Here is a 14265-nt window from a genome sequence, read left to right as displayed (position 1 = left end):
AAATGGACTCACAGCTGAGCTTTAGGCAGTGCAGATTTCTTATTTGATCCATTTAGTTGAGAACTCCACTCCAGACTTGAGCACAACCTGTGAAGATAGTGTGGATGTGGTCTCTGTAAGCTGTGCCCCAGCTATGTCCTTCTAAAATTCAGCAGCTTATTTCACAGTATATATCAAGACACTGGGAAGTTGTGTGTGGTAACTGGAGGCCACACAAGCTGTTTTCTGAGCAAGAAAAATCAAGATCTTAGTTTGTGTCCTGGAAACTCAAGATTAGTTTCAGTTTTCTTGCTGTAAGAATTTTATCTTGTAACTTATGTTCAGGTTTTTGAGATTGTCCAAATATTTTATAATTAGTAAATATGGAAGGATGAAGCACACAGTCAAACAAAGTTGAAACATGGGTGGAGAATAGGAAAATATGATAATCTGTAATGTTTTCTTAAAGACTCTGGATGTTTTCTCCAAGGCAAAAATAGTTTGCTCTAGTTTATGCCTATACCAGGATTTCTTCATATCTTTGTTTTCCAAAGAGGATCCTGCTGCTAGCATCTGAAAGGACATAATTTTCAAAACTATTTACACTGTTTAGATGCTTCAGTCCCATGTTCCATTTCCAGTAAGCAAGATAGTTTCTAAAGCTATACTCAGGAGGTAGCAGAGTCTGAAAGTAGAACTATTCCTTCTCTTCTGATTTTGCTCTCCTTACATGAGGTCTCTGAGAATTTCTGCAAAGAAATGTGAAGATGTGCAGGCTTAGCCTTGATTCAGCAACTAGTTAGTGGAGTTAAGTGCAGCTGTCGTTTGCTGACTTCCATCTTGTCATGCTTTGTTGAACCTTTCTGTGTTCCTCTTACTGAATAGGTTGTTGAGTTGGATCTCCATACTGTTGTGCCTTGCTGCAGTGGACCAAAAAGACCTCAGGACAAAGTTGCTATATCAGATATGAAGAAGGACTTTGAGACTTGTCTGGGAGCCAAGGTAGGGAGTAGGAACATTTGGCCTTACAAACCAATATATGCTTTTGGAAGCTGCCTAGTCTTTACAAGCCTGCATTCTGGTGTTAAGTAGTATGCTGTATGCTTGTTCATTGAGAATTAAATGGGAATGTTGGACTGGTGTTTGAATAATGTCTCCATGTCTTTGCTGTCCGTTGTGAAGTTGCAATAAAAGACATTCTAAGAAGGAAGTAGTTCTCTTTTACATCATCCAATGGAAAAAATGGTCATTAAAAGAAAGGTTTTGATTAGAATCAAAAAGCCCAGACTCAAAAATTTAGATTTCCAAAATCAGATTAAATCTTCATCTGAAATGGTAAACCTCTCTGTTAGAAGGCAGTACATATGAGAAGTGTACTGAAATATACCAACAAAATTAAGCTACAGCAATCTCAAAGAATTCTTAATTTGTTACACTTTTTGAACTGCATGAAATTACCTTACCTTTTCAAATCTCCAAACTCATTGTTTCATACTGGGAACAGTGTTTTCTTGTTCTTTGTTTTTTTCTTTTTCTTCAGCTGTCAGTTTTTCACTTTCAAGTCAACTTGTAGCATTTATTTCAGCCATTTAATATACACTACCTATATGCAAATCTTACGTGCTGTGGCTAGAATCTCAGAATGGATTGTGCAACTAGGCTAGTGTTTTTATGGGGAAGCTTTGCTTTCCAGTATGTGAACTGCTTTGGAAGTCCACATATTGGGAGCACATGGAAGAAAAAGAAGTACAGAGTACATGGAAGAAAAATGCATCTGAGCAGACTGAGGAAGGATACATTTTTGGAGGAAAAAAGTACATGTGCATTCTGCTGTAAAGGCCCTCCCCCTTTACTGATAAAGAGAGAATGAGAGGGATCCCACAGAAGTAATTTTTGTCTACCACTTTGGCTGACCAGAGGTGCAAGCGTTCACCACCAGACTTAAAAGTGCAAGCTATGGTGTGACCAACAGACAGTTATCATTCATGAAGTTCCCAGCCCATACCAGTTCCCAGTCAAAATGTATTAACTACACTCTTTTGATCCTTACTTTCTCCTCTTATAGCAAGGATTCAAGGGATTCCAGGTTGCTCCTGACTTTCACAACAACAAAGTCAAATTTACTTTTGAGGGCTGTGACTTTGAACTTACTCATGGTTCAGTAGTGATTGCTGCCATCACGAGCTGTACCAACACCAGTAACCCCTCAGTTATGCTGGGAGCAGGTAAGTTTGCTCACTTTTATGTGCAGTAGTTTCACTGTGGCTCTGATTGTATAGCATAAAGTCAAATGGAACACTGATGTAGCTTTGAATACACAGTGCTGTTTTTGTCGTCCTAGTTGCATGTTAGAATTGAACTTGGTCCCTAAGGGCAAGAAAAGAAATTCCGGAAATAGTATTTGGTTAGATACCTGGAAATGTTGGCTGAAGAAAACAGTTTTCCTGTGCTGTCTTCTGTACAGGACAAACTGTACCTGAGTTAACCAGCGCTTCTGGACTTTGTTCAAATGCACGGAAGCTGTTACGTAGGTCTTCTGTGATTAGAGCTGAGGGAGAGGCTGTTAAAAGTCAGAGGGTCAGTGAAGAAGAGTAAACTGTATTTTTTGTTTCTGCAAGTGTTCTAATTTGGCAGCAGAGGACAAAAAGACATGTAGAGGTGTACTAACATCAGAAGAGTGATGAAATTGAGGGAAATTGTGTTCTCTGGGTTTGCATCTGTGTGAGCCTTGTCATTTACATGTTATCTACATCCAAGAAGTGATTGAACTTGGATTTTGTGACCCTCCTCTTTCCCTTCCTCATTCTTTTACCATTCAAATACCACGTGATAGATTTGTTTGATTTGGCTGCAAGACATTTCTGGTCATAAAAAGCAGTTGAGGGGCAAGGCTTGTTTCTTTTTAACCTGAGCGGTCTAGGCTGAAAATTTCTCCTGTCAAGTGTTGTCTTCTGGCAACAAAATATGAAGAGAGTCAGCTCAAAGGGCTCAGTCTACAGCAGCCCAGTTCAGCTACCTATCCCAGGTGCTTGTGGCATGCTCACACATTTTTTTCCTATCCTCTTCCTCAAATATATACACAAGCATTGTCTCTCATTATATTACCACTGCATTAGGCCTTTCTAGCCTGCTACACTGTTTGCAGAATGCAAGTTTATCTCCTACAAAGGTAGCAAGGGCTGTGTGTCATAGGCAATGCAAGGGGTCTTTGTACACAAGTATGACCTAATGGTTGAGGTTACATAATCTGTCCCTAGAGCTCCTGTGCGGTGCAGGGAAAATCTTGTTTTGTGGCTTGCCCCATATAACAGTGACTTTGGGTTTAGTTTGACTAAATGACATTTGTTACCTGGTCTTGGCTGAGCACCTTTCTTTGGTCACTCTGCAGTGCTGGCAGTTTACCCCGTTGCCAAGCAGAAGATGTTTTTTAATTCCCAACAGCAGGAACAAAGTTGGCAACTACCAATGAGGGGAAGAAAGAGTAACTGCTCTATTTCTTCCCCCTTTCAAAGGAACAGAGCAAAACGAAGTTCTCCCTGTTTTCTTACCCTTGACAGGACAGCCAAGTCAACTGCTTCTTTCGTCAGGTTCTTCATAGTCATGATCACAGAGGTAGAGCTATATTTCCTTCTTCCAAGGATCAGGAAGTAGATTTCTTCCAGGCAGACCATCTTCTCTCTCTGTCCTGTTTCCTTAGCTCTAGTTAGGTGTATCCCTCAGTTGCTCTACCTGCTTAGGATGTAGTTTCCTCAAGCATTTGGCTTCCAGACTGAGTGCAATTTAAAAGTCTCCTATATGGTAGTGGGGATGCTGATCTTTCAGTCTGATTGTGTTAATGGCACTGAGAGTTTAATGTGCAGAAGGCTCTGCAAATACAAATGAAATGGATGCACTGAAATATTACACAGCAGCCTGAAGAATCTCTGTATATGCACTCAAGATTAGTAGGTACTTTTGACTTTACTGCCAAAGGGAAAAAGTGAAAAATGAAAGTAATAAAATACACAGTATTCTCACACTATATAGCAAGCTGAAATCCAAAATTTGAATAACTGTTTCAAACTACCGCAGTGTATCCTGTGCACCAAATGATATTAAGGACTCTGTGTTTGTGGAAATAATAAATGTACACTGTTCTAGCCTTTCCAGCTAATCAGGCTTTAGCAGAGCGTTGGAGCCTAAGCCTGAAGTTGCTCAAAGAAGCTTAAGTTCTGACATTTCCTTGCCTTACTTTGCAGTCTTTTCAGAACTGATACTTATAAGAAAACAGAAGTCAACACTTTTAAACAGACTGTCAGGCTCTTGGGCATCATCAGGAATGATCCGTTTGTTCATGCTTATCTTCTCAAAAGTACCCAGTAGATCCAGCTGCCACACCTTCCTGTGGCAATTAAGGAGCCTCATCAATTTCGGGAGCAGCACTATTAGTTAATTCATGTGTCTCTGCCTTTAGGCCTCCAAATCTATCAGTCTAGCCCTTCTCATACAGCACTTAAAAGCGTAGATCTGCAGCTCATGTCTAACAGAACTGTGAAACAGCTGGCAAAAACAGGCAGCTGGTAAGAACAAGAAGGTGAGATCTTTCTTGTTGGAGATCACTTTTCAAAGTGGAGCATTGGATATTTTATTATCCAAGTGGATGTGTGAGAGAAAATGGTGCATGGGAATAGGAAATACTGCATAGTTTGCAAATCTGCTATTTGTTTTATGTCCATCCTGAAAAAGCAGGGGGGAGGATTTAATTCGTGAAGGAAAACTACATTCATTTGTGTACAGACAATTCATTTAAAAGCAATATATTTAGGATAAATGTGTTTCTCGTAACACATCCAGTCCACTAAAACATCTCTATATGGAGCATAAATCCAGGAATGGTGTAACAAGTGGCCAGCATCAATACTATCATAATCATCTGCTTCTGAGGGCAATAGGTTCAGGCCTGGGTCACCAGACTCTCATAAATGGAAAATTAACAGTTCTTTATTGCATTTTTTGCAAGACATTTGTTGTATGCAAGTGTCTTTTGTTTAACCATTTACTGAATTTCTCTCTACATGCTGACAAGGCATGTGTGCATTTTATCGAATGTAGTTTCCCGTGACTTTAAAGAAGGGTGGAAACTGCAGACTGGGCCCACAGTTCAGCAGAGCACTTGATCTCTAGCTAGTTTCTCTGAACTCCAGTAAATTAGTGTGATTGCTTCTCTGTACCATCTCTGCTGGAATTGGATTTCCCCTTTGTGTATTTAATGGCACTGCCGTTGACCTGTTAATCCACCAAACTGTCTCACCTCTAGGAAGAACTGCAGCTATCCTTTGCATTTTTCAGGATTGCTTGCTAAGAAAGCTGTTGAAGCTGGTTTGACAGTGAAACCGTATATTAAAACTAGCCTGTCTCCAGGAAGCGGAGTTGTTACTTGCTATCTGAGGGAGAGTGGAGTTATGCATTACCTTTCTCAACTAGGGTAAGACGTTTTTTTCTTAGTACTGGCTCAAGGCTGCTTAACAAGCATTAACAACACGTGATGCAATAAAATAAATATTTCTCTATACAGCTTAAAAGATGTGGCAGATAACCTATGGCATGATCATGCATGAGGTAACAATACTATTGTGTTGGCTGACTGTGCCAACATACACAGGGAGGGAGAGGGCCTCTTGCTTGCTGCAGTTTCTTGAAGATTCCTGCTCTTAAATGGGAAAATTGATTATTTTTCAAGAATAGTAGGTTTAAAGTAACGTATATGATAATATGCTTTCTTTTGTATTGCTAGAGGACACATTTCCTAGGTCGTCTTTCTGTGTACACGGAAAGTCACTGCAATGATAAAAACTGAGCGTTATTAAAAAGGCTGTTTTCAGCAGCAATTCATTTGTTAAAGCAACATATTTTACCTTCTAAGATTAACCCTAGCCAAGTGCTAAGGATTTAAACATCTTGCTCCTAAAACAGTTTTTGTTAATCGATGAGTGGATTTTTTTTTTTCCTGCTCTGTCTAGGTTTGATGTGGTGGGTTATGGCTGCATGACCTGCATTGGCAATAGTGGTCCCCTGCCAGAGTCTGTTGTTGAGGCAATCACAAAGGTATGCATCAATCAGCCTTTCCAGTGCAGCTTATTTAGGTAAGCTGTTGTCTGTCTTGTGCTTTTCTGAGCTGCATTACACTGAATTATTTGTTCTCATTGTGTGGAAAATAAATTCAACCTATGTTCCATTTTCCATGGGATATGCTTTGGGATCATTTAGAAGGAAACAGTTCTATGATTGTCCAGTCATTGATGCCATAGCGTGGGTCAACTGTACAGATGTACTGGGTGTATGAAGTCTGGAAACACTACAACATCTTTTGTCTCAAATTCTTTCTCACAGGGTGACCTTGTTGCTGTGGGTGTGTTGTCTGGAAACAGGAATTTTGAAGGGCGTGTCCATCCCAATACCCGTGCTAACTACCTAGCCTCCCCACCACTGGTAATAGCTTATGCAATTGCAGGGACCATCCGGATCGACTTTGAGAAAGAGCCTTTGGGTAAGACATTATTGGGAAAGTCTTCGGATAAGACACTATCAGGATGCTTCTTTTCCCACCTTACAAATAAAACTGGTTGGAATTAAGCTCCTCAGAAGCACTGTTCCTAGGGAAATGCTTCAAATGCACAACTACATCTGAGACATGAAGAATGAAACTGTTAAGCAACAGAGCAGCAACAGGGTCTGAGCGGTGGAGAAAGGGAAAAGCCAAATTTGACCCATACTGTGATTCTGCAGGGGCATCTGGTTATATCTGGGTTTATAGTTTCTCATGAACCTGATTTAGTTGGCTATCTTTGAGCAGAGAGTTGGAGTAGACAACCTAAATCATTCTATGAATTTCTCTGTAATGGAAATTATAAAAGAAGGCATATGTATAGGCATCAAGTCCATGAGGCCCCCTTCTGTCAGACCGTTGTAGACGAAATAAAGTGCATGTCGTGAGTTCTGGTCAGACCTGAAAGAACACATTGCTGAAGGATACTACCTAATGTACTTCCCTTCCTCCTTACCCCAATGGAATATTTGTACAAGAAACGTAACAATGCCATTTCCTACAGGAATAAATGCATCAGGGAAGAAGATTTTCCTAAAAGACATCTGGCCAACCCGAAATGAGATTCAGGCTGTTGAGCATCAGTTCGTTATTCCTGGGATGTTCAAGGAAGTCTACCAAAAAGTAGAGGTGAATTAGTACTCAATGCAATAGTTCAGTAGAAGTTGTGCTGTGCTATTCTGAAAGTGTTAATAAGATGGAATGACTTCTTGTTAATTAATTGAGTCTTATGGTAGATCACATTCTGAAAGCTATTCCTTAATTATTTACTTAATGTAAGATGTTCGTTTTTTTTCTAGGTAAGTTTTTTTTCATCTCTTAATAATATTTACATGAAAGACGAACCTTGAGCATGGTGATGTCTTTGTTCCTCAGCGGTGAAATGAAATGTGTTTGAGATTTACATACAGCTTCTCAAGATTTCTGATAAAAGCACTTGAGAGTTATAAAGTATTATCTGTGTGCATAATACAGATAATTGTCAGAAAACTGGATGAGCAGCTATTCTTTTGTAATGAAATGAGGATGTTTGCTTAGTTTCTGACTCTTGGTTTTTAAAGATAAAATCATACAAAAACACCTTGTATGTTGTCATAAGAAGTGCCTTAAAAATGAGAGGACTTTACTGAAGTCAAATTTGCAATTTTATGTGAAATCTGAAGTGATTCGATTGCTTCTGAAAACTTAGAAGTCCACAGGATATTTTTGTGTGTTTTTCAGACAGGAAATAAATCTTGGAATGCCTTAGATGCTCCTTCAGACAAACTGTATACTTGGAATCCCAAGTCAACGTACATCAAGTCTCCACCTTTCTTTGATGGTCTGGTAGGTTTTAGGGGCAATCTGGTCTGTACAGTAAAATTTTGACTCTTAAAATGATGCAAAGCCACTCAGAAGGATGTGGAAGCATCCATCATGCCATTGTAAGACTTAGCCTAGGCTATGCAGTGCTTAGTTCTCAAATGTTAGCATCACATCCATTGAATTTGTTGTAATACTGCATGAGTGAATCTGAAAATCCTAAGGATTCTCTGTCACTACAGGACTTTGAAAAATTCTTCTTTTCCTTTTAAACTTTTCTTTTCTTTTTCTACTTTTAGATAGTGAGAAAGCAAGTAAGGGAGAATGGAAAAGAAATGCAACCCACAGGTCTACCTACATGCATTTTTAAGCAAATCAGTGCTCAGATTGCCATTTCAGCGTTTTTTAAAATAAAATGCACATTTTGATACATGCAGGTGTCTAGAAATCCTGGACTTTCCTCCTGTTCATGCATGTACTATGGAAAACTTCAGCTAACTTTTTTGCCTCATCTCTTTTAATATGCATGAACATGCTGATAGACATCCAACAGATCATCTTTTGTTCAACATGTGATTTTTAAGAGAGTTCATTTTTTAAAAAACTTTCTGCTAACTTGTGTGAGAATGGAGATTTTATTTTACTAAGTGCTGACGTGTGTCCTGCGCTTTCAAGAAAAGTAAAGGAACTCTGTATCACATTTTAATGATTTTTCTTTGCATTTGTGTTGGTTAGACTTTGGCTCTTCAGACCCCCAAATCAATAGAAGATGCTTATGTCCTGCTGAGTTTTGGGGATTCTGTGACAACCGACCACATATCCCCAGCTGGGAATATAGCAAGGAATAGTCCTGCAGCCCGTTATTTGACCAGCAGAGGGTAAGTACTTTCCCCCCCCGACACACACACACTTCGTCCTCTTCTCCTTCTTAAAAGTAGGGAAAAGGAAATAAACCTAAATTACTGCATCGTATTATTAGCTTACAGATCTGCCACATTCAAATATGCCTGTGTACCTTGAATTATTCCTGGACAACACATGAAAAAAGAAAAGCATTTCTACTTCTGCTCTTTCAGCAGCTTTCATGGATTCTGAGAACCTGTATAGAGTGTGCAGGTCTGTTATACTGGGGAGCTGAGGATGCCCAAGATCTTTCTGTGGAGAGAGGGGAAGAAGGAAACTTCAGGCTAACTTTTGCAACAAGTCAATTCAGAAATAAAGGAATTGCAATTTGTCTCCCTATTGAAGCTAAAGACAAAATTGTCACAGACCTTAATGCCAAAAATTGGTTCTATACTGATTTATAGCATGTGGAACTGTTTCACAGATCTAGGACAGCATGAGTTTAAGCTTAGGCTTCAGTGCAGCTGCAACAACTGATAAAGCCATTGTGGTCTGACTCTAAAGCTCTTGCTAGGGATGGGCTGTCAGTTTAGTATGGTGGCTGCAACTTAAGGCAAGAAAAGGACTTACTGTGTCTCCCTACTCAGTCTTCGGATGTAATGTGACAGTTCTGGTCTCTGGTTTAGCACTTCTTACAATTGCACCAAAACAGCACAGCCATTTGAAAAATAAAATGGTATTTTCATTAAGTATAGAGATATGAATATATTACTAATATATATTATATCTGGAGATTAAATAGACTCAGTGTCATCTACTGACTGCTGGCTGATCACGTCTGTTTGACCAACTGTTGTCAGAACTTTGAAATTTAAATAATCCATGCACATTAAAAAACAAATGTTTTATGTCAGAGCTGCCTTCTCGATGTAGCCCAATACAAACAGTTCTCTGTCACATTCCTCTACTTTTTTTTCTCTGGAGGTTACTAGACTGGATCCCTCGTTCTCATATCTCTAGTCCCAAGTGAACTTCTTCTTCTTAAATTCTAACATGTAGCAGGGACTCTCTTTGCCTTTTAGATGTTCAGCACAGTAGTGTCTCTACCTTTGTTTTACATGCAGTGATTGTATAAATAATTGGGAGGATTTTCAGTTGCCAGCTAGTACGAAAGGATTTATTTTGCTTCATTTCACACAACATGGGTTATATCCTTTTGTCACTGTCAGATATTGTTACGTTGGGCAAGGGTTGAGCATACCTTGGCAGTTGCTTTCTGTGTCCAGGCTTCAGTAGGCAAATTTTTATCCCCCTCCCAACACTCCTGCCCTTTTCTTAAATTTAAAAACATAAAATTAGAAGTTGAATAATAGGAGATTTGGAACCTGTGTGCTGCTATCATTAGTTACCATGATGGGAGCTATGAACTTGGCTGCCAAGAGAGTTCTAGAAACAAGTTAAAAACACTGCTGGCTGTTGTGTCAGACACCAGTTCATTGATTTTTTTCTTTTTTTTTTTTTCTTTTTTTTAAAGCAGAGAGTGTTTCAGTCTAAAATAACAACAGTAACCTTTTTTCTTTTCTCTTTTCCCTTAACAGCTTGACTCCTCGAGAGTTCAATTCCTATGGCTCCCGCAGAGGGAATGATGCTGTCATGGCCAGAGGAACATTTGCAAACATTCGCTTGGTGAACAAATTTATTGATAAGCAGGGACCTCAGACTGTCCATTTCCCTTCTGGGGAAACTGTAAGTACAGATGCTGCTCTGAGCTCAGGATCACTGATAGTAGGGAGGGTTAGCACTGACTTTCTCTCTTACAGTTTAGGTCATTACTCAAGCCTCTTTTAAGCAGAGCTGATGAAGTGACAGGAGATGTGTTGAATAATAGCAGTAGGTCATACATTCCTGCATAATGTGGTGCTATCAGGCATGTCGATAGAGTGTGTAATCATTGTAGAAGTGACAGTGGAAGGTGTAGATCTGTTCTGGCAATGAGACCAAGCTAGAAATTACACAGTGCTCTATGATGAATACCTTCAAAATGCATCCTGGCAGCAAGTGTGGGCTTCAGCTCTGTGGGAGGACACATACTGCTTGTTCCTCAGAAACATAATTCCACACCCAAAAAATATATAAAGCATTTGGCATTTTCATTGCAGCTTGACGTGTTTGATGCTGCAGAAAGATACAAGCAGGCTGGCCATCCTCTGATTGTGCTGGCTGGGAAGGAATATGGTGCAGGAAGTTCCAGAGACTGGGCAGCCAAAGGTCCATTTCTTTTGGTGAGTTTACTATGGTAAACTATAGAGAGGGCAATATTTTAAAATGTGTTCATTTGCCAGGTATAGTAGCATAGCTGATTTTCATTCCTGTAATAGGTGTATTTTTAGAGACAGTAGCAAGACTGGGACTTCCCTGCACGTATCAAGTAAGAGGTTGTGGTCAAACTGTGCTTAGTAACTTCACTGGGAAACTCATTAGCAGAAGATGGAAGTGCTCTGTCATCTTCTATGAGAACAGTGAACAAGGGGATTTCTGGATAAACTGCAGATGTGCATGCATACCAGAACTACTTGATAGCAGGAGCTATTTTGAAATAACAGCTGTGTCTAAAAGCTGCAGTAGAGTTGCAAAGTTATTTAAATATTAACAGATCCTGTTTAGGCAAGAAACCTTCTCCAGCTAACAATCCACAAGGCTATACCAGAAAGACTAGTCTCTTTAATAATTTTGTCTCCCACAAAACAGTAGATCTTGGTTCTCCTTCTAGCTGCCGCCTTAAGCTTACTTATCAATGAAACTATAAAGTGTAAGTGAAGAATAATATCAGTCAATATGAAATTTATTATTACTTCACCATGATTTGCAGTTCACAAGGATTCTTACCAATACTGAGAGAGCACCTAATAGAAATCCAGCTACAGCGGAAGATCTGTTTGTTCTCCATCCTGTCCTACATTACTTACCTGCCTTTTAGAGCTCTGATTCAAACTTTTTCAGTGTGACATTTTGAATGTTTGTTTAGTATTAAACAAAGTTTTAGGGTTATACTTTTCTAAGTTCCTTTTCTTTCCTACTGTGTACTAACATGCAAAAATCAGTTAAACTATACCCTAGAGAACATAGTGTAGGTGCACAACAGTGAAGTCAGTACTACCTCCAGCAAGAAGGAGGTGGAAGCAAGAATTAAATAAATAATTAATGTGATCTACTTAAGACTTATTAAAGGACTTTTGATTCAAGAGAAAGCACATGAAATCTTTTGATAATTAGACTTCCTGAAAGGTGTTTGGAAGCTCACATATCAGCGTGTTGTCCTGGACAGTCTGCTGTCAGAGAGACCTGGTGACCTAGCAAAAATTGATAAATGTGAGGAGGCGGCCATGGAATTTACAATTTTTTTTCCTTCTGTGAGCACAGAAGACTATCCTGAACCATGAAGATAGTTATATCTGTTGTGTCTTTCCCAGGGAGTCAAAGCAGTGCTTGCTGAAAGCTATGAGAGAATTCATCGCAGTAACCTAGTAGGGATGGGAGTGATTCCTCTGCAGTATTTACCTGGTCAGGATGCAGGGACTCTAGGCCTCACTGGACGTGAACGTTATACGATTATCATTCCTGAGAAGCTAAAACCACAGATGAACGTCCAAATCAAGGTAAATGAGACACCTAATGGATGAATTTTCTAATGCACTGTAATTTGATACAGAACAACTGTCTATTCAATCAATATGCCAGGAAGCTTCTCTAACTTGAGGTGAAGGAAAGGATTTGAGATAGGGAGAGGAGGATGAACACAGTCATTGCAATAGGAATCTGTTATGGTGGGATAAAAGCAGCATGCCCAAACTGTTTCATTCAGCAGAAAGGAGTCCTGCACTTCAATCAGTTCTCTGTCCAGTGTAAATTTTTCTAGCTCCATTAATTCTTTTATAGCACAGTAGCAACTAAATTGTAAACATTAAATAAATTCATTGTGTCTTAAACCTGACAAACAGATAGAGTATTATATATTGCAGTATTTAAAGTGAAGTCAAAGTATACCCATCATAAAATATAAGTAAATTTCAGGTACTACACTTCACCTGGTTCTGCTCCAAACTGCTGCCCCTTTTTTTGAAAAATGTTAGCACGCACAATGAAACTGTGATTTTCTTTTTTTTTTTGGTTAGAACTCTTGTAAAACTGGCTTATTTAGCCTAGTGGCCTTGAAGTCAGCTTTTTTACTGCAGTTAGCAAAACAGTGTATTTACTGTCCAGTCATTTAGTGCAGGTGGTCTGCCTAGGTTAGATTTGAACAGGCATTTATGTATGCCTCATTAACCATCCTGAAGTGGAGCAAGTGGAGATCCAGTTTGCTAGATATTCACTTCACGCATGTGTCTTTTTGCTTTTCTTAATTCCAAACACTAGCCTCTAAAGAGAGTTAATAATACTGCTGTTGTACTGAAGCCAAGAGAATGACTGCATAGAAAAAAATGAAAAATTAGAATAACTGCTTAAAAGAGTGGTAAGCTTTCATGCTTCTAGTCTTAGATCAACAATAAATCTAACAGAAGCAGCAAACAATGTAAGGATATTCCATACTCTGCTTGGTATGTTTTGTTTCAGACCACTTTCCTCTGAAGCAACTGGCAGTGGTCTTAAGTGGCATACTATAGTAGAGAAATACTGATGCCCAGTCCCTGTTCACCTAAGCAGTTTTCTGTTGTAATTTTTCTTAGCATTGCAAAATGTCATAATAATCCTTATTTTATTTCTGTGTCCTGTAATGTGTAAAGTTCTGTGGCTTAAATGATGTTTGTTTACCTTCAACAGCTGGATACAGGGAAAACCTTTCATGCCATCATGAGGTTTGACACTGATGTGGAGCTCACTTACTTTCACAATGGTGGAATTCTGAACTATATGATCCGTAAAATGGCATCCTAATCCAAACAATATTAAGCAAAAACATCCAGGTACAAGCCTGTTTCTTGTGAGAGCAAGAAAAGGATGTGGTAATAATAAACACAAAAGCCTGAACCATAAAGTGAACAACTTTTTTGTGGATTGTATTATCTGATGGTGTGTTTACAACATTGAATGATTCTGTGTATCAGGAAATGGGACACTTGCCCATTAAAGAAAACACCTTTTTACCATTTTGTTCATATGGTGGTTGAATTGACTTACTGTAGGATGACAGTGCAAAAGTTACGCATTAGAGAGTATTAAAAAAAATTACTGCTGGAATCTGTGGAACTGTTGAAGATCATGTGCTGATTTTACATTTTGTCCATTTAGTTTGACTCAAGTTCAAGTCTATGCTCATATCAGTGGTCCAAAAATTAACTGATGATACAAAATTAATTTTTATTCCTTTTCTAATTACCAGGCATTGACTTCCTTTTAACTACAGTTATCATAATCTGAGTCTAATACTGAAATTATTCAGCTGCTTATTAATTTAAAAAATGTGAACTCTATTCCTTTAAAATCTAAGCTCTAACCTTTGTGAAAGAGTGAGTCATTTGGGGATAATATTTCTAATGGAAAAAATTAAATTTATTTTGAAA

At 38.8% G+C, this 14265-nt stretch overlaps 1 protein-coding gene across 1 annotated transcript in view; it reads left to right on the top strand.

The window, feature by feature from the left end:
* The window catches only part of ACO1 (aconitase 1), a 33202-nt gene extending 19455 nt beyond the window's left edge, over positions 1-13747 (top strand). The window contains exons 10-21 of the mRNA XM_062600376.1: positions 865-981; positions 2045-2204; positions 5308-5443; positions 5979-6063; positions 6349-6505; positions 7068-7192; positions 7784-7888; positions 8600-8742; positions 10306-10453; positions 10867-10989; positions 12178-12363; positions 13526-13747. Of these exons, the coding sequence (XP_062456360.1) occupies positions 865-981; positions 2045-2204; positions 5308-5443; positions 5979-6063; positions 6349-6505; positions 7068-7192; positions 7784-7888; positions 8600-8742; positions 10306-10453; positions 10867-10989; positions 12178-12363; positions 13526-13639 (1599 nt within the window). The 3' untranslated portion in view covers positions 13640-13747. The remainder of the gene's footprint in view (positions 1-864; positions 982-2044; positions 2205-5307; positions 5444-5978; positions 6064-6348; positions 6506-7067; positions 7193-7783; positions 7889-8599; positions 8743-10305; positions 10454-10866; positions 10990-12177; positions 12364-13525) is intronic.
* Positions 13748-14265: the final 518 nt, after the last annotated feature.

The sequence above is a fragment of the Rhea pennata genome, chromosome Z (assembly GCF_028389875.1).
Source record: "Rhea pennata isolate bPtePen1 chromosome Z, bPtePen1.pri, whole genome shotgun sequence".
Lineage (NCBI taxonomy): Eukaryota > Metazoa > Chordata > Aves > Rheiformes > Rheidae > Rhea > Rhea pennata.
This window is presented reverse-complemented; position numbering and strand designations above follow the sequence as displayed.